Here is a 20,525-nt window from a genome sequence, read left to right as displayed (position 1 = left end):
CTGAGGCAGTACTGTCCAGGTGAGTTGTTGGGAACGATGTGTATCAGGGTCAGTCCAAGTGAAGGCAAACAGGTTTTGACAGGAGGGGTTTAAGGGGATAGAAAAAAAGGCATCTTTGAGGTCAAGTACAGAGAAGAAATGTGTTGTTGGGATTTATGGATAGAAGAGTATAGGGGTTAGGAACAATTGGAGTGATGGGCAAAATGGCCACATTAAAGGCCCTGAGGTCTTGAACTAAATGGTATGAGCCATTAGGCTTTATAACCAGAAGGGTGGGTGTATTAAAAGCCGAGTAGGTAGGCTGTAAGAGATGAGAAGAAAGGAGTTTGTGTATGATGGGTTTTAAGCCTATTAGGTGTTTGTTAGTGATGGGGTATTGTGGGACATTAGGGAACAAAGAAGCATTCTGCAATTTAACGAGTATAGGGGAATGGTGCATAGCAATGGAGGGAGAAGAAGTGTCCCATATTACAGGATTAATCTTGTCCAAGTGGAAGGGGAGGTTGGAAGCCTCAGGTACCAGGTCTGGGGCAGCCTGTAACAGGAGTATTGTAGCTGGAGTTAAAGTGTTTAGGGTAAGAGTAGCTTTGAATTTGGAAAGGATGTCCTGTCCCAGTAAGGGGGTTGGGCATTGAGGCATTATTAAAAATGTATGTGTGAATTGGGTGTGATGTAGGGTGCAGGAAATGTGTTGAGTGATCCACGGGTGTTATTCTGATCCCATGACCCCTACTATTGTGATAGAGGATGGGTTGTTGGTCCTGCATATTAAGGAAGGATAGAGTAAGTGGCCCCTGTATGGATGACAAAAGAGATTGGCTTACCTGCTACGAAGCGAGTTACCCTGGGCTCAAATGTGTGATCTCCTTCGGGGCCTCAGGCCCTGGGCATCTCAGTCCTCCTCCTGGGCAAATCCAAGCAGTTCTGGTCAGGATGGCCATGAAGCCAAAGGGTTAGTTGGGGACTGGGCCATTCCCTCTCTCATGAGTGGAACGGTCAACCCTCCAGTGACCTGGCTCTTTGCAGTGCAGACAGGGCCTGGGAGGGGGTCTGGGGTTAGGATATGGCAGTACTCAGTGGCCCAGTTGACTGCATTTGAAGCAGTTCCCAAGTGATGTGCCCGTAGAGGCAACCAGCTTTGGAGTGTGTGATCTCTGGATAGTATTAGCCAGGAGCTAATATTTGGCCTGATCTCTTTTGTATCAATCCTTCTTCTCCTCCTCCTCTCTATTGTTAAAAACCTTGAAAGGTGCATTGAAGAGGTCTTGTTGGGTAATAAAATGAGAGTGTAAGAAGACCATGCCTGCAAGGGAGTTTGGGTCTATGCATGTGTATTTATGTAAAGCATCAGAGAGGCGGGTTAGGAACTAGCTGGGATTTTTGGTGGATCGCTGTGTGATTTCTCTAAGCATGTCATAATTGACTGACTTGTGAGTAGCGTTTTGGAGGCCATAAATCATGTGTGTGATCATATTATCCCGGAGATCCTAGTCACCATGGCTGGACCAGTAGTCTCAATTTGGGTCCATGTGAGGGACGGCAGTGGCTCCCACAGGGCCATTATCCAGACCTGCTCCCTATCCTCACAGGACAAGGTGGAAGTTAGAATCATGAAAACATTATGCTGCCAGGTGAGATTGTAAGACTGAGTGAGATATCTGAATTCCTTAAGATATGTGTCCAGGTTGGAATGGAAAAATCCCAGTCGTTTTTTGATTTGGGAGAGATCAAAAAGAGAAAAGGGAATATGGACCCAGACAATTCCCTTTGTCCCTGCCACTTCATGGAGGGGATATAAAGGAGCTGGAGCTCAGGTGGGGTTGTCACCTGATGAAGGGGAAAAGGAGAGGGGTTGAGTGGCTGAGGACAAAGAGAGGGAAAAGGTGAAGGGGCTGGTGGAGGATCTGGAGCATAAGGAGGTGGTTGGGGAGCAGAGCGGTGTGATGGATCAAAGGATTGATCTGAGTCCAGAAGGGGAGGTCGGACATGAGTTAGGAGAATTTGAGATGTAGAATAGTTTTGACAGAGAGAAGGATGAGATCGGATATAGAAGAAGGCTTGAACATAAGGAATCTCTCTGGCTTTGCCATTTTGGTGACAAATGTTGTCTCAGTCTCTGAGAGGATCCAATTTGAAAGTGCCATTTTCTGGCCACTGGGATCTATTGTCTAGTTTGTATTTAGGCCAAACCTGATTACAGTAGAAAATGAGGCATTTGCCTTAATATCTCCTGGAGGCCAAGAGGTTGGCCAGGAGACAGCCCAGAGGCGTAGAGCATGGAGAAAATGAGATGTTTAGGTTTAATGTCTCCCTAGAGGTCAAGGGGTTGTAGAAAATGAGACGTTTCAGTTTAAATTGGCCAGGAGACAGCCCAAGGGTATAGAGCATGGAGATCTGGATTGTGAGGATCCCATTTAGCGGGTGAGAAAGGAGGTGATCAGTCCCAGTTGAAGAAGGGGAACACCAAGGAGCATTGTCATTGGTGCACACCTCCTTTTCCAGAGAGAAGCCACTGACCAGCTAGAGGAGCATCTTCCAATAGCTGGGGGGCATGAGAGGGGTTCCCTCTGCCAGGTGCCTGGTCTTCAGGAAGTAGCCTGGTCTTTGGTAAGTAGACAGTAGTCATAGAAAGTAGTCAGGGGAACCCGTAGAAATAGGACAGACCCCCTGACCCACCCTGAATTGAGGCCGATGGTGGATGTGTTGGTCTGAAACAGCAAAGGGAGAGAGTCCCTGAGGTACCTGGTTCAGCAGGTCCAGGAAGGGTGGCCGGTGGGGGGCAATCAACCCAAGAGAGGGGATCATCCAAAGGTCACAGCATGGACCCCCTGGGTTTCAGCACCAAGATGAATGTGAGCCAAAACACCGGGTACCAATCAAGCTTTATTAAAGGAAAAGAATCTGCCGGGCTGCACTCAAAATGGAGAGCAGCAACTGGCATCAGAGTGGGAGGGCTTACATAGGTTGTAGGGAAGGCTGATGTAATCAGGGAGAGGTTTGGTGCTGGTGTGGAGGAGTTTCTGTTTCTCAGAAACCACGAGGTTTCTCATAAGGGAAAGGCTGGTGGCCATTTTGTGTTGAGTGTGTGTAACATGGTGCCGGTCACATCCAAATTCCATCAGTAATAAATTGTGCACGCACACACACACACACACACACTTTGGAGCAGGAAAAATGCGCAAGAGTATGTTTGGTAATGGCTAAAATAATTCTATTTTCTTTTCCATTTCTATTATCCAAATATGCTGAAGGGAGGTTTCATTTTTAGATGATAAAAGGTTGGTTTATTCTGAAGGCCCAAAAATATGATGAGAAATTGATGGGTTGATTCCATGAGACAGGACTGTCTGGTTGTAATTGGGAGCCTCAAAGGGAAACAGAGAAGTAGTTTTGGCCAAAGCTAAAAGACAGAGACCATGTGTTTATGAACTTTCCATCTGGTACAAATAGTTCATCAAGGGTCAGGGACTCACCAACTGGAATTGCTGTTAGCATGTAGAGTTATTGAAACCACCTGGGGAATAAACCAAATTTGTTTTTATTCCCATCCTGGTGATTTAAACTGGCCAACCCAATCTTTGACATTCAACCAAAACACTAAAAATAATAATAAAAACCATCCCAGTTCGTCTGCTGCACCCCACCCCAGTCACCACGAAACAAAATCATTTCTTTGTTTTGAAAACTGTTGCATTGGACTGGTGGTCAAAAGTTGGAGGTTTTCACACAAAGTTTTAGAAATAGCAAATAGAGATCCAGCAGAAAAGCCAACAGGGCAGCCTTTCCCCACAGCTGCTCTGCACTGAGGCTACTGTTCTCTGCTTACCTCCTGCTTATTGAAAGCACTTGACAAGGGTTGACATCTTGTAACAACAGTTCACAGCAATGTGGTCAGTTTGTCTTTGAAACTTGAACACCATTTGTTTAGTCAGTCTATATTTTGGAAAATAACAGAAGAAGTAAACATCTTAAAAGACTGAGTTTAGATAGTGACACTGCTACCTGGTGAAGTGGGATGTTCCACAGTGGCATTTTCCCTTCTTTATGGGAAGTTAGGGATCTCTGGTTTTTCAGCTGCAGAGAACAACTAAGGTATATGGGTTCTAATCACAGGCTGCTCATTCCTCCTTCCTTTGCTTTTTTAAAAAGTTGAGATATAATCCACATACCATAAAATTCACCCTTTTGGAATGCACACTTTAGTGGCTTTAAGTCTATCACAAGGCTGTGCAACCATGTCTACTATCTAAATCCAGAACATTTTCTTAACTCCAAAAAGAAACCTGCACTCTTTAGCAGACAAGCCCTGTTCCTCTCAACCCCCAGTCCCTGCTGACCCCTAACCTATTTTCTGTCCCTATGGATGTGCCTATTCCGGACGTATCATATATGTGGCATAATGTATCTGTTCTTTTCTGTCTGGCTTTTTTTACTTAGAATTGCATTTTCCAAATTCAGCCATGTTGTAGCAGAACTTCATTCTTTTTATGGCTGAATAATATTCAATTGTACGGATATACCCATTGTTTGTTCTTTTAATAACTACTGATAACCACTCAAAACTCCACCAGGTCCTGTATTAGGAAGTGTGTTGGGTGTAGGTACTAGACATATGTAAACTTTCCCTCCAGGATATTGCAGTTTACAATTGAAGAAAAAATATTTTAAAATCTTTAAGTTATTCTTTTGTAAGAATTGAATAATCCAGAGAAATACCAGTTTGAGAACTCCTTGGAGGAAAAACAAAGCACGTAAGGAAAGCCTTTTGAGAAAATCAGTACAATTAGTATTTCTGATTGTGGAAAGAATTTCTTTAAAAATGCCAGCTACCAGTTTAGAGCCCATAGTGATGTGTTTTTAGCTAACATGTGTTGAGTAAAGCTTTGGGGAGATTTTTTTTTTTTTTTTTTTTTTTAAGCCAGAGTAAGTTTGTAGTGTTAACAACAAACAATTTCTGCAAAAGTTTAAAGTGGAGATGCTACTGGGGTGGCAGTCAGGGCGTTCAGTTTTCATCTAACCCCTCTTGGAATATTTTAAGATCGTCCATAATATACAGTCATCACCATTTTGTACGGTAACCCATTGCAGGAATTTGCATACATCAATCTAAAAAGAATTAAGAGGGATTTTGTTTGTAAATTAAATAATTTAGATGTTTTGCTGCTTAGGACACTTCAGCACATTTATAAGTACATCCACTTCTGAGTTTTGGCTGTCAACACCATTGTATTATCTGGTGACAGTTTTAGGATTCCTTCTAAATTCCCTGGTCAGTATGTCTCTGGGGCCACTTGCCTGTCAATAGTGGGGGAAACTCAAATGTCATTCCAATTTTCTTGCCAGGGGCTTTACCAACTTGCAGAAATGTTAGAAGTTTGCTTTCCTCCCTGCCTGTGGGCACAGGCTAACCGTGTGGAGAAGCCAGGCAGCAGGATCCCTGGGACTATGGAAATTCTCACCTCTCCTCCCCTCCACTACCTACCTGACCCTTTGCTAAATAGAACTGGATTTGAGTAAGTTAAATGTGTGTATGATGCTACTTCCGTGCATAAAGTCAAGGTCAACCTCTTACTAGAACTCTTTTCCTTTTGACTAAACCTGATCATTGGTACCTAAGCAGATACAGAGGAAACTTAGCTGTGGGTAGGCTTCTCGTATGTAAACTGCCCAGATGAAGCTTGACTTGCTCATCGTGCCCTTAACATTCTGCTTCTGTAGGTTTCATTCCAAGACCAAGGGGCTCACTCTGAGCCTTATGAAATATCTGGTGTGTTCTTTCACACTTAACTGGGCACTTGGCACAACTTAACTGAATTTGATCTTAAATATTCATTGAGCATCTGCTGTAGGGCCAGCACCATTTTAGCCAGGATGGGTGTGTCCTTGAGAAGTATAATGTATCAAACTCACAGATAAGTAAGGACAATACTATCTTTTATTTTTTAGAAATCTGTGAAGTGTTAAAGGAACTGTCTTGGGTTTTGGAGTACTGGGGGAGTTTCTGGAGGTGGCCATGTGCAGGCTGGGTGTTGTGGGACAGAGACAATCTAGGGGAAGCACAGCTATGTCGAGATGTAGAGCAGGAAGTCTGCGTCTTGTTTGCGAATGGCCACAGTGTGGAAGGTTGTGGAGGGCTTGTGGGAAGCTGGAGAGGCAGGTTGGGACCACACGATGAAGGGTTTTTACAGGTTCTGCTCAGGAGGGTGGACGTCACCCGGTGGCCAATGAAAGGCCAGTGAAAGTTTAAGTAAAGAGATATTCCTGCTTGCTCGAAGGACCAGCCCAGTTCATGGCAATGAGATAAGTGATTTAATGCATCGCCTTCTGTGCGCCATCTGAAGCCACAGTTCACTTCTCGCGGCCCCTTCGGGTGTCCCCGACCCCCTGGGAAGGGAGCCCGTGGGCGGGCCCTGGGTGGCACTGGGGGCACGACATCCCACAGGGGTGAGGCGGGGGCTGAGGCCTTGCTGGGGTGGGCACAGGCGAGGCTTGAATGGCACACTGGGGACCTGCACCCACTCGGGAGGCCTGGTCCCCGCAGAGTAGGGAGCCTGGCAGGCAAGTGTGGGGCGTCGCCGTGTCTCTCCCACGACTCCTACCCCACCGTCTTCCATCGGGGTCTGCGTCTCTCCTTTCACGGTTCCATTTCTCTCACCATCCCCATGTTTCCCACATGTGGCGTCGCTCCCACACCTGCTTGTTTCTCCCACAGTTCCATGTCTCTTCTGTGTTCTGCTGTCCCACAACTCTCGCTCATTCCTAATTCCATTTCCCCCACACGACTGTGAGGGGTGAGTCAAAAAGTTCACGGGAAGGTTAGAATTATATTTTAACTCTATTCTGCCAAAAGCTTTCTGAAGTGGGTTTGTATTTCTCTCACAATTCCCTCTTTCCCTCAATTCCTTGACTTCCCCCACCAGTCTCCCTTCGGGGGACGTCCACACAAATCCACATTTTCTCCTCCTTTGTTCTCTACCATTCCCGCTCCCCCCCCCCCACAATCCCATTTCACCTGCCATTCTCCATTCTCTGCAATTGCTTCCTTCCCTCGATTCCCTGCCTGTCCCACAATTCCTGTTCTTTCCCATAACACACTGCTTCTCCCACAATTCCTCTCTTCCCAGCAACGTTTGTCCCTCTTTGTTCCTGTTCCTCCCAGAATCCTTTTCCCCACAATTCTTTCTCGCCCATAAGTCTCTTCTCTCCCACGGTTCCTCTTTTCTCCCACGATCCTTGCCTCTCCCGTAAGTCTCTCTTCTCTCCCAGACTCCGTTGTTTTCCCAGAATCCTCTGTCTCCCACAAATCCGTTTTGCCCTCGATTCTACATTTCTGTTACAATTTCCACTCACTGACAATTCCGTTTTCCCGTACTGTTCTCTTTTTCTCCTCCAATATGTTTTCATCTGCCATTCTCTGTGCTCTCCCACATTCTGTGTCCCCTCTGATGGCTTTGTCTAGCAACACTGTGTTCTCCACAATCATGACTTACGTCTCACAATTCCCTGCCTCTCCCACAATTCCTGTTCTTTCCCATAACACTGCCTCTCCCACAATTCCTGTCGTCCCAACCCTTCTGTCTCCCACCATTCCCTGTTTCTCCCACAATCCTTGTCATTCCCACCATTTGATCCCTCCCATAAAGCTCTGTTCCTACCCACAATTCCTTGTTTCACCCACAATCCTTGGATATTCCATAAGTCTTTCTTCTCTCCCATAATCCTTTGTACTCCCAAAATTGTGTTTCTCCCACAATCCTTCTCTTTCCCATACATCTGCTCTTTTCTATAATCCTTTATTGTATCCCTGAATTGCCTCTCCCACTATGCCTTGTCTCCCACAATTCTATATTTCTGTTACTATTCCGTACAATTCTATATTTCTGTTACTATTTCCTCTTTCTGACAATTCCAGTTTCCCCCACTATTCTCCTTTATTTAATTCTCTTACAAATCTGTTTTCAACTTTAATCCTTGGAGCTCTACTATATTCTGTCAATTCCAGTTTCTGACAATTCCAGTTTCCCCCACTATTCTCCTTTATTTAATTCTCTTACAAATCTGTTTTCAACTTTAATCCTTGGAGCTCTATTATATTCTGTCTCTGCTATAATTCCTTTGTGCTACAATTCTATGTCCTCATCTCCCACGGTTTTGTCTCTACTGCAATTTCCTGTCTTGCCTTTAATGCCTTGTTAGTATCTCCCTCAATTCATTTTCTCCATAATGTTCTGTCTCTATCATAATGTCTTGCCTTTTCTGTTTTTCCTACAATTCCACTTTTTAAAATATATTTATTTAAACATTTTATTATTATTAAAGAATAAATATTATATTTATAGGGAGGGGAGAAGGGGAGGGGATAAGGTGGGAGGAGAAAGGAGGAGGAGGGGTGTGTTTGAGGCCCATGGCACCCCATTCATTCAAGCAGGGGAGCCCAGGGGACTTCCAGTTGTGTCTTTTTCATTGCTGGGCAGGATGCGGATGCTGTGGGGCGTGGCTGGGGCCCCAGCACCCCCAAACCCTGCTCAGGAGCCTGGGGTGCTTCTGGCAGCTGCTGAGTGGTTGTTGCTGGGTTACATGGGAACATCCAGGGGACATGGCTGAGGCTCTTGGCCCCTACCGCCCTGGCTTGGGAGCCTGGGGTGCTTCCGGTGGTGGCTCGGTGGTCATTGTTGGTTGGCTGCAGATGTCAGTGGGATGTGGCTGAGGCCCTTGGTCCCCCACGACCCTGCTTGGGCGCCTGGGGCATTTCCAGCGGTGGCTAAGTGGTCATCACTGGGCTGGGTGCAGATGTTGGGGGTGTGGCTAAGGCCCTTGGCCCCCCACTGCATGGGCTTGGGAGCTTGGGGTGCCTCTGACAGCAGCCTGGTGGTCATTACTGGGCTGTATGCAGCCATTGAGCTGGGGCCATGGCTGAGGCTCTTGGCCTTCCCCTAACCCTGGCTTGGGAGCCTGGGAGGCTTCCTCTCCTTCTAGGTTTTATAGGTGTTCTTTGGTGGTGTTAGGCCTTTAGTGGTTAATATCAAAACTTTGTCTCAGATCTAAGGGTTTTTTGTTTTCTCTTTCAGTTCTGTGTTGGATTATTCGCTGTTCTGAGCACTGGAACTGATTTGTTGTCCTTTGCTTACTTATAAAATGGGAGGACTTCCTAAGAAAACCAGCTCTTGAGCCCTGTGGTTGAGCTAAATTGCTGCTTTGCTGTCAATTCTCTGGCAAAGGCTTTTTGTGCAGCTCAGGTTTTAATTGTTGACCTTGTAAGCACTTCTGGGTCTTGTGAGGTCTTGTACACCTGGGTTGTGTGGAAACTCCGGTCTGGGCCTGAGTCTTTCAGTGAACTATACCCCCTGCAGTTCTATATTCCAGGCTAGTCTACACTGAGTGGTCCTATGCTGATTGGGGGACAGATCAGCTGTCCATGCTGTGCCCCAGTGTTCCCCCAGTGGGCCTGTCACATACACTGCCCATACTCCAAACATTTCCCATGGGATGGGACATGCCCTGGTTCCATGTGATGACTCACCAGCCTCTGAGTGGCTCCTTTATTCAGTTGTCTTTGGCCCCTCGCTCCTGTGTGGGTCCACAGGAATCTCATTAGTGGTCTTGCTGGCCTGGGGACCACCAAGGCCCTCTTCTCCCCTACAGTCTCCAAACAACTTCATATGAAGGGCACAGCTATGGCTTTTGCCAGATCTTGTTTCGTGTGCTCACCAGCCCTGAAATGGCCAGGTCTCAAAATGGTCAGAGCGGTCCTTTCTCTCATCATGGCTTCTCCTGCCTTCATGAACTCTGTAGGTCTCTCTTGTTCCCCTGAACTCTAGTGGCCCCAGACTGGCAGTCAATCCTTTTTACTAGTTGTAAATTGGTTGATCGTGGGAAAGGGTGATGCTGGGGACTGTCTATTCCACCATCTTGACCACAAGTGTCTCCCACCATTTCTTGTTTCCCCTACAATACCTTTGTTTCCCGCAGTTCCCATTTGTTCTGTCATAATTTCCAGTTTCTCCCACAATTCCATATTTCTGTCAGAATTCCTCTTTCCCACAGTTTGCAGGGATTTTTCCACAATTACCCATTCTCCACTTTTTCTCATAAATCTTTTTTCCTATAATTCTTTGTTATCTCCTATAATTTTGTCACCTGACTATACTCTTCTCTGCCATAATTGCTTCTCTCCCACAATTTCCCTTCATTCCCACAATTCCCACATCTCAGTTTCTCTCATCATTCTTTCCCACCATGCCTTGTGTCTCCCACAGTTCTTTGTTTTTGCGTACAATCTATCTTTCCCACAATTCTGTTCTCACCCACAATTCCTTGTTTTTCCCACAGTACCATGTCTCTCACAATTTCTTCTTTCCCACGATTCATTGCTTTCTCTCACAATTCACTCTTCCTTTCTCACAAATCTGTTTTGTTTTATAATTCTCTTCTCAACCACATTCTGTCTCCCCTACAATTTGGTTTCTCTTACATTTCTAATTTCTCTACCATAATTCTCATCCAAAATTTGATTCTCTCCCCAAATTCCCTCCTCTTTACACAATTTCCTGTCATTTCTATAACTCTACATTCTTGAACATAATCCTGTCTTTTTCACAGTTTTTTGTTCTCTCGCAAAATTTGTTTCTCCCATAATTCCCTGCCTCTCCCACAATTCTTTTCCCCACACAACTGTCCATTTTCAGCATAAATCTTTGTCTCTCCCCAAATTCCTTGTTATTCTCACATTACCTTGAGTGTTCCACAATTCCTTTTGCCTCCCACTAATCCTTTTCTCTTGTATCTCCTATCATTTTCCTGTGTCTCACTTGTAGGCTCCTTACCCAGCACTGTGCATGTGAAGATTTTTTTCAGTGGCCTATCCTCTAAGTAGTGCCCTGAGGCCCTGCTGAGGAACTGAACATTATCCCACTCCTCCACACAACCAGCCCGTGTTAGGTGGAGTGTCTTGGGCTTGGGTTCTGGGAAATCAGCTTTCCCCTCACAGCAATCTGTTCTCACTTCATCTCTCCCTGAAAGTAACACCCACTAGCCACATGAATTGTAGCTGCTAGGAGAGTGCAGAAGAAAACATACCCCAGGACCTTGGGCTCTGTTGAGCTGGCCAGATTATATTTAACACCTTGAAGTGGAGTGACGCCCAGGTGTCAGGTTTTCTGTGGCTCATGCTCGGTGTCCAGTGGTTGAGGGTTCCAGTTCTAGGCCTTCAATATTTTCAAGGGATCCAAGAAAGGCAGATGAGGGCACAGGAGATATCCAATATACATTCAAGTCTCAGTTCTACATGGGGCTCCCCAAAATCTGCCTGGACTTGCATGGCTCATTCAAGGGGACCAGTAGGAAGGGGTTGGCCCTTGAGCACCATGATGTTACTGGAGCCTGCATTTCCTGCAGGGATGTTCCTTAGATAGTCATAGACATTGCACCCATAGGAAATTAGTCAACATTCCCCAACAGCCTTGTTGAATTATCTTCTCAGAGACTTGCTCAGCCAGCATATTCTCTTTGAGGAGACCTTTAAGAGCAGGCCTGCTGGAAAGCACCCATCCAACTCAGCACAGGCAGGGCTGGGCTTAGGCAGCCCTGTTCCAGCAGCATTTGCTTCAAGAAAGTTGCTATGCATAAACTTTCTTTTCCATGGAGCCCCAGGGGGAGCATGAAAGGACCGGGAGCTCTTCAAAGCCACAGGACCCGGAGCATGTCCCAAAGTGTGGGGTCATGGGGGAGTATCCTCAGCTCAGAGCTTGATCACAAGCCACCATGTGACACCCCAGTCCAGAGTCTTAGGGAAAAGAACCGCAGAAATTGCTCGAGTTCCCATGAGCACAGGATGTTCTCATGAACAGTGGGTGACCCTGCTAGAATCAAGTCTGTGAAGTGCCACACAGGCCACAATGCCTATGTGCATGTCAGGGGACACAGTAATGTCATACTTGCCTTCTTGGTAATATTGTCACCTGTTTCTGTAGCTCAGACTTTGCTAGTCTTTTCCAAGCACACCTCTCCAATTGCCACAATTTACCACCTTCTCTTTTCCAAGTAACGCTAATGTTCTTTTGTTTTTTCCTTACGTGTCCTTTAGGACTCTACATGTGTCTCTTGTTCCTGCCCTTCCTTGTACTCATTAGTCTTACTCAGTGCTGCAGGGCACAGCACTAACTCCAATGGATGTCAGGGCACTTACCTGTGTTTGTCCATTCAACTCACTTATTGAGCACCTTCTATGTGCCAGGTGTGGTTTTAGACATTAGTGATACTAGGGTGATGAAGACAGACAAATTCCCTGCTCACTGAGACATTCTAGTGACAGAGACAGAGAATAAAAAGCAGAAGTAATAATATAATATTCGATCCAGATAGTGAGCAGTGCTATGAAGAAAAGCAAATCAGGGAGTGGGGTCAGAGAGTGGACTTAGTTAGGGTGTCCCAGAAGTCTCCCCAAGGTGAGCTGACATTGAACCTGAATGAAGAGCAGGAAGGGGCCATGAGGAAATCTGGAGAAGAGCTCTACAGGCAGAAAAAGGGAAGAGCAGAGGTCCTGTGGCAGGACCAAGCTTGCAGTGTGGAAAACAGGGAGGCCAGTGTGCCTGAGGGATGCACGAGGAGGCTGTCACTGCCAGCAGGGCCCAGAGATGGAGGGACTTGGAGCTCTTGTGAAGGGCAGTCATTTGTCCCGCCTGCATCGGTGAAAAGGCCACCCTTCTTTGTGTCTTCCATCTGTGTATTCCCCGTGCACAGCCTATGGGCTGGCAGAGAGCAGGCACTCCTGGATATTTGTGGACTGAGAGAATAATTCTGACATTTGTTGCAAAGGATCTCACAGGTTCTGAAGGAAGCTGTGTGGGAATGATTAAACAGACCTGCAGGATCACTCATTTGAGGAGAGTGATGTGTGCTTTCACACTACCGACTGGCATGCAATATTTTATTCCTCATGGTGTTGCACTGCTTTTTGTAAGCCAGCTCATGTTCTGGAGAAAGGACAGGGGAAAGGGGAAAATAGATTAATAAGGAGGCCCAAAGGAGAATCACGATGAAATCAGAATAAAGCCAGGTAGAATTAGCACCATGTGCTTATTTAAAATGGGCTGTTAGTTTGGTTCTGAGCTCCCTAGACGGGAAGGGAAGGAGAAAATGTGAGCTGTTCCAAGATTCTTAATTGTCCACAAGAAAACATAACAAGTGTGCACGGAAGCACAGATTCTCTTGAAACCCAGGCCTGAGAAAAAGTGTCCCCTCAGATGTTTCATGAAGTTGAAGCCGAATAACGTTGAGTATATTTGGATATATCCATTTAGGTATTACAAACGCCATCGTGGGTCACTTTATAATCACATATCATGGTCCCAGTTTGTGATCAGAACCAAGAAGCCCAATTTGGGAGAGATTTAGCAGGCATGTACTATTGTGTATGCAATTGGGCTTTGAAAGAGGGAAACGTTTTCCATGGGTTGAGGTAGGTGCTGGCATAGGGGAGCTGCTTGCTGAAACCATGTGGCATGAACCATGACAAGACAATGGGGAGGGGGCTTAGTCTTACAGAGGGTGCTGGTCCCTCCCTCTGGGCACCTCTTGGAACTGAGCGCAGGTAGGCAGGCAAGCGTGATGGCGCTGCTGCCTGAGTTTGCATCCCCTGCCGGAGCTGCACCTGCCCATTGCTCCTCCGTCAGACAGTGCACGTGTCATGGCTCCAGAACCTCCTGGGTCAGTAGTTGTGGTTTCCTGCAGCATCCATCCACACACCACCCACTTACCAATTGCCTGACATGATTCTGGGGGATTTGTTTTATCCTTTGTCATGACATCATACAATGATGTCATCATGTAATGATGTCATACAATGTTGATGAAACGTATGCTATAGCTTTCCTTCTTTTTTTCGCAGACAACACGAATGCTACCGCTCTGTCCATTTTCGGAAACGGACACAGACACCATCACAATCTCTTCTCTTTTTCTCGCCAGGTTCTGATGCCAGCACCATTGAAATCCATACTACAAGTGGGTCCCGCAATGCAAATGATTTGGAGCAGAGGCTCCCCAAACACGTGGAGACCTATGAAGGGGACTTGACAGGCGACCGGCCCCCACATTCCTCAGACTCTGCACTTTTCATTCTTTAGAATCATGTTCTCACCTTCCCATCCCCGTGCTGCCAAGCTGTCGCATCCTCCAGACCTCACTGTCATCACGTGAGAGCTTCTTCCGGAGGCTCCTCTTGATGATAGGAGCAGCGGTCCATGCATGTGCACCTGCGAGTGCAGGAGCGTCCCTTCTAGACCAGTCACTTCTCTAGACTCTTAGTTGCTACTAGAGTTTCTCTGAGGCTGGTCGTAATGTACGTGCAAGATCTGAGTCCTCGGGAAAGAAGTTAAATAATAAAGTAATTGAGGCTGAACGCCCAGCCAGACTTGGATTCTGTCTGAACAACACCTCTAGCAAATGCTGTTGTTTTTAAAATTTTAATGAACACATTGTAATTGTACATACTTATGGGGGTACAATCTGATATTTTGATACATATATGTGTTGCATAAAACATGCCTGTTGGCCATTCGTATATCTTCTTTTGAGAAGTGTGTATTAAGATCCTTTGCCCACTTCTCAATTGAGCCATTTGGTTTTTTGCTGTTAAGTTCCTTACATGTGCTTGACATTATCCTCTTCTCATATGTAAAGTTTGCAAATACTTACTTCCGTTCTGTAGGTTGTCTCTTACTCTGTCAACAGTTTCCTTTGATGTGAAAAATCTTTTTACTTTCACGTAATTCCACTCATCTATTTTTGGTTTCATTAATTGTGCTTCCAGTCTTATTTTAAAAATCCTTGCCAAACCCCATATTGTGGATTGTTTCCCCTATGTTTTCTTCTAACAGTTTCATAACTTCGGGTTTTACATTTAAATCTTTAATCCATTTTGAATTGATTTTTGTATGTAGTGAGAGATAGGGGTCTAGTCTCATTCTGCTGCATGTGGTGTCCAGTTTCCCAGCACCATTTACTGAAAAGAATATCTTCCCCCCAATATGTTTACCTTTGCCAAAGATCAACTGGCTGGAGGTGAAGGAATTTATTTCTGGGTTCTCTGTTCTGTTCCATCGGTCCATGTGTCTGTTTTCATGCCAGTACCATGCAGTTATGGTTACTTTAGCTTCATAGTATAATTTGATGTCAGGTAGTGTGATGACTCCAGCTTTGTTCATTCTTTTCAGGATCTCTTTGGCTATTTGGGGTCGTTTTTGGATTCCATATGAATTTTAAGATTGTTTTTCTATTTCAGTGAAGGACGTCATTGGCATTTTGATAGGGATTGCATTAAATCTATAGACCACTTTGGGTAGAATAGCCATTAAACTATATTCATTCTTCCAATCCATGAACATGGAATATCTTTCCATATGTTTATGTCCCCTTCAATTTCTCTCTACAAAGTTTTATACTTTTTACTGTAGAAGTCTTTCACTTCCTTGGTTAAGTTTATTCCTTGGTATGTAAATATTTTTGTAATTATCATTAGAGGAATTGTTTTCTTGATTTCCTTTTCAGATAGTTCACTATTAGTATATAGGAATACTAATTTTATAACGGTTTTTTTGGTGGAGTCCTTAGGGTTTTCAATATATAAGATCATCTTGTTTGCAAACAAGGGACAGTTTGACTTCTCCCTTTCCAATTTGGATGACTTTTCTTCTCTCTCTTGCTAATTGCTCTGGCTAGGACTTCTGGTACTATGTTGAATAGGAGGTGAAAGTGGGCACCCTTGTCTAGTTCCTTATCAAAGAGAGAAAACTCTCAGGGTTTTCCCCATGCAGTATGAGGTTAGCTCTGGTTCTGTCATATATGACCTTTATTGTATTGCAGTACATGCCTTCAATACCTAGTTTATGATTTTTGTCTTTATTTCTGTTAACATGGTTGTTGAATTTATTGATACATCCTTGGATCCCTGGGATAAGTCCCAAGTGATCGCAGTGAATGGTCGTATTAAAGTGCTGTTGAATTCAGTTTACCAGTGTCTTGTTGAGAATTTTTGCATCTATGTTTATCAGGGATATTTGCCTACAATTTTCTTTTTTGTGTGTGTCCTTGTCTGGTTTTTGATCAGAGTAATGCTGGCTTCATAAAATGAGTTCGGAAGTATTCCTCCTCAATGTCTAGAATAATCTGAAGATAAGTGGTATCAACTCTTCTTCAAAAGCCTGGTAGAATTCAGCAGTGAAGCCATCAGGTCCTGGACTTCCTTTTAATGGAAGATTTTTTATAACTGATTCCATTTCCTCACTTGTTTTTCGTCTGTTCAGATTTTCTTCGTAATTGTATTTCTTCAGGAATTTATCCATTTCTTCTGTTATCATATTTGTTGGTGTATAGTTATTCATAATAGACCCTTATGATCCTTTGAATTTTTGTGGCATCACCTATAATGTGTCCTTTTTCATTTCTCATTTTATTTATTTGAATCTTCTCTTTTTTTCTTGGTTAATCTGGCTAAAGTTTGGCCAAGTTTGTTTATCTTTTGGAAAAACCAACTCTTCGTTTCATTGACCTTTTCAATTGTTTAAATTTCTATTTCATTTATTTCTACTCTGACCTTAATAACTTCTTTCCTTCTGCCAATTTTGGGTTCAATTTGTTGTTCTTTCTCTAGTGCCTTTAGGTTGTTTATTAGAAAACTTTCTTTTTCTGTAAAGGCATTTAGTGCTGTCAACTTTCCTCTCCAAACTGCTTTTGCTGTGTCCCATAGGTTTTTGTATGATATGTTTCCATTCTCATGTGTGTCATAAAACTTTTTAATTTCCCTTTTAATTTCTTCATTAACCCATTGGTTGTTTAGGAGGGTGTTGTTTAATTTCCATGTATTTGTATAGTTTCTAAGTTTTTCTTGTTCATTCTAGCAAATGCTCTTGAGTAGGGTATGGATAGGGCCAGAGGCAAGGTAGTGATCCAGCTGGATGAACAGGAAATGGGGGTGTCACAGAGCAGCTGCACAGCATGTCCTCAATATGCCCGCTAGTGGGTGGATAAGGGGCATGGTTTTTTCACTAATTTAGCCTGTGTTCCTGTGCTGGGCTAACCGATGACATAGTCAAAGGAATCCTTGGAACCTGACTTTGCTCAGATCCTTATCCATATCTCCACACAGTTATGTGTCACTTAACGTTGAGGATCTGTTCCAAGAAATGTGTCATTAGGTGGTGTCATCACTGCGTGAACATCATAGAGAGTACCTACACGAACGTAGATGGTATAGCCTAGTACACACTTAGGCTATATGGTATAGTCATTATAATCTGATGGGACCGCTGTCGTGTATGCTGCTCATTGTTGGCTGAAATGTTGTTATGCAGAGCATGAATATACGTGTGTGTTTGTGTATTTTTTCCTTTTTGCAAAAAATGTTGCAGCATGCATTGAGGTCACAAGACACCCAGGTATAAAATAGAAAAGACAGACACGATTTTCTCAGGACCCTGTGGACAGCTCAGCCATGAGACATTTCCTTTCACATCAAGATTAAGTATCCCTTTCATTCTAGAAGAGCTGTTCCAGAAAGCAGCTGGATTTGGACTTTTGGAGTCACAAAGCTGCAGATGCACTTAGAGCACCCTGTGACCTTGTTATCTGGGTTGCCCAGGGGTCTCTGATAGTTGTTGCTGTACCTTCTTAATCTCTCCTTGAGCATTCTCTCCAACCTGATGAGGCACAGCTCCACCTCTCATTCTAGAAGCAGAGAGGCTAGCTACTTGCTTTTCCAGCCTCTCTTGCAGCTAGAGCAGGGGGCATGACTTGGCAGTGCCAGTCAGATATGTCTCCCGAGTCTCTGAGTTAGAAGTGAGTGCCCAAGAGAATGGGTGGGAGAGAAGCGGTTCTGAAGGAGCAGTGGCAGCAGTCGTGGCAGCAGGCAGGTCTGTGCTGGGAAGTGCATTGGGTGTGCTTTGAGGGGTGGGTCGAGTCCAGTTTCAGGATGTGGGCAGTATCCACTGCTGTCTTTGTCATCATCTTGGACAAGTTTTGCCGCCTGATGTTGGCAAATTGGTTCTCCAGAGATTCTCAAAGCTGCCACAATCCCTCTCAATCCTTTTTGGTTTACATTAGCCAGTCTGTTTCTGCAGCTTGCAAATCAGAACCCTGACTGATATGATTATGCAGTGAAAGGGACCCCTCCAAGACAGGACACTGAGCATCACCAGCTGACGCCCAGAGCATGATGCTTTTGACTGGGGTGAGCTGTGAGAGGAAGAGGGTGAGCAGACACCTTCTCACAGCGACTCGACAGGCACTGGGCGTGGAAAAATGCACATCAGAGACGTCGTGTATAAAGTCGATCTAGGGAACAAGGAGACGATGATAGAGCAAGCAAAGGAAGAAATGAGATAATTGGTTTGGGGCCATTTCTGTGGAAGCCTCATTGCTGCAGGGGCCGTACAGTCACGGGAGGCTTGTTTTGTTATTGTTTTCATGATGACCGACGTTAGGGCACGTTGAGATGCTGAGGGGAGTGATCCCGTGGAGGGAACACGATGATGATAGTGGGATGGAGGGGCAACTGCAGGAGGGACATTCTCTCTTCAGGGAGAGCGGGAACTGGGACATATAGCCAGGAGTCTGGGCTGGTCTGTGAGGACGAGGCAGTGACAGAGGGGAGTCTGGCTGGAAAGATGAAACTGTGACCAGCAGACAGCTCCCATCTGACTTTAATTTACTAGCCATTTTATCAGCCAGTTTAGTTGTCACACCATCAAAAGCTTTAAGTCTACTCATCTCCCCCAGTACATAGTAAGATATCACCATCATCGTCACCGTCTATGACTGTGCACTGACGGTAGGATATATACACACAGCTGTCCTGAGTGTCTCTGAATAAGTACCTCCTGCTTGAGGACAACTATATTCCTAACCAAAGCCTCAATCTTCAGAGCGTTAACATCAAGTTTTAGGGGAAGGTTAGTCCTGTAGGTGACATCCTCCCTGCCCAGTCCCTCTGTCCCCTGCATCCTCTATTCTGTTCTCCACATAGAGCTGCATCCGGATGCCTTGCTTACCTTGCTGTGCATCAGATGCTTCAGAGACACAGGATCCAGGCTGGAAAAATAACATTCAGCCAAATACAAAGTCCTTCTTTAAGGGCATGAATCTGTCCCCCACCCACACCTGCCCCTTCTCATGCACATTACAGAGTGACTTCTGGGTTTCTGTCAACAGTAATTAACAGCCAGAACCCACAGGGGCAGAGAATACTCTCTGTGAACACAGAAAATGTTCTCAAATATCCTTTTGGAACAGTACCATGGTGGGGGCAATTAAGGAAAAAAAAAAAGGTTTCTGTTCAGTGAGCTGAAGCTTAAATTCCCAAACTAAATACAATTAAGTTGGGAGCCTCAATGGGCAAAGGAAAACATTTTTGGAATCCGTGCAGCAAACGGTTACATGTATGTGAGTATTAAAGTTACATAAATCTTGGGCAATCATGTGGTCCCTGTCACTTCCTCTACAGGATAAAGAAACACAATGAAAGCTATTAATATGTGACCAGCATTGTCGTCGAAGCCCTAAAAGGCACATCACATAATGTTCCTCCTGGGGACTCTGTCACACGCTTTGTGGGCTGCCCACTGAGGGATGGCACGAGGTTCTTCCCGGGGGCCTCCTGTGGCTTCTGTATTAGGGTTTAGGGTACCAGAATGTTACCCCAAATCCACTATCTGGGAATGTGCTTGGTCAAAAAACAAAAGAATAAGACTGGAAGACAAGATAGGTTTCCCTAAAGGTGACAGTTGGTCACTTCACATTTAGTCTCAAGTTGCCAATTCATGTGTTTGGGATCTGGCTCTGCCAGAATCTGAGTCACAGGCCACAGACACCCTCCACTGAAGCACTGAGCCAAGGTGGGCAGGAATGGCCTTAGCCCCCTGCTTTGTTCCAGCGCAGGGACAAGCTAGGATTGCAGGCAAGGGACACCATGACTTTCTGTGTCACTCACTTGTTCATGAAACCTGATGCTAAGAGTGACAGCATCTGCTGATCTGCCTTCTCTGCCTCTCTGAATCTATTGCCTCCTCATATAACAGGGACTGCAACATCCATGAACTCATTCAATTATGTGACACCCACCAAGTAATTAAAGTGGCATAGATGGAACGTGGTAGCGTCCAGCACAGAGCACTTGTCAGTAAATACTGCAACGTGTTCCTCTGCAACAGGCCGAAGTGACCGTCAACAGTTAGCCATGTCCTATAACTTTAGGTTCTTCCAGTTACTCAGGGCTAATCCTTGAACTCAAATTCCTCGCAAAGCAATTTGCTAACAAGAGAGAATTCATTTGCATTGACTTTTTTAAACAACCGGCCTGAACTAAAATAATGAAAAGGAAACACTTTGTTAAAAAGCACGCTCCCTGTGTATGGCGGCTGTTTAGAACAGGCAGGGCTCTTTCCCTACTGAATGTGGCAGTTCTGGAAAGGGGCACTCCAGCCATTTTCTTCTGGAGAAAAGGCCGAGCTGTCTTCATTCATGGGTGTCCATGT

At 45.0% G+C, this 20,525-nt stretch overlaps 1 protein-coding gene across 1 annotated transcript in view; it reads left to right on the top strand.

Moving 5' to 3' along the window:
* The window catches only part of LOC134368948 (G-protein coupled receptor 143-like), a 50,633-nt gene extending 36,510 nt beyond the window's left edge, over positions 1-14,123 (top strand). The window contains 1 exon segment of the mRNA XM_063085185.1: positions 13,966-14,123. Coding sequence (XP_062941255.1) covers positions 13,966-14,123 — 158 coding nt within the window.
* Positions 14,124-20,525: the final 6,402 nt, after the last annotated feature.

The sequence above is a fragment of the Cynocephalus volans genome, chromosome Y (genome assembly GCF_027409185.1).
Source record: "Cynocephalus volans isolate mCynVol1 chromosome Y, mCynVol1.pri, whole genome shotgun sequence".
Taxonomy (NCBI): domain Eukaryota; kingdom Metazoa; phylum Chordata; class Mammalia; order Dermoptera; family Cynocephalidae; genus Cynocephalus; species Cynocephalus volans.
This window is presented reverse-complemented; position numbering and strand designations above follow the sequence as displayed.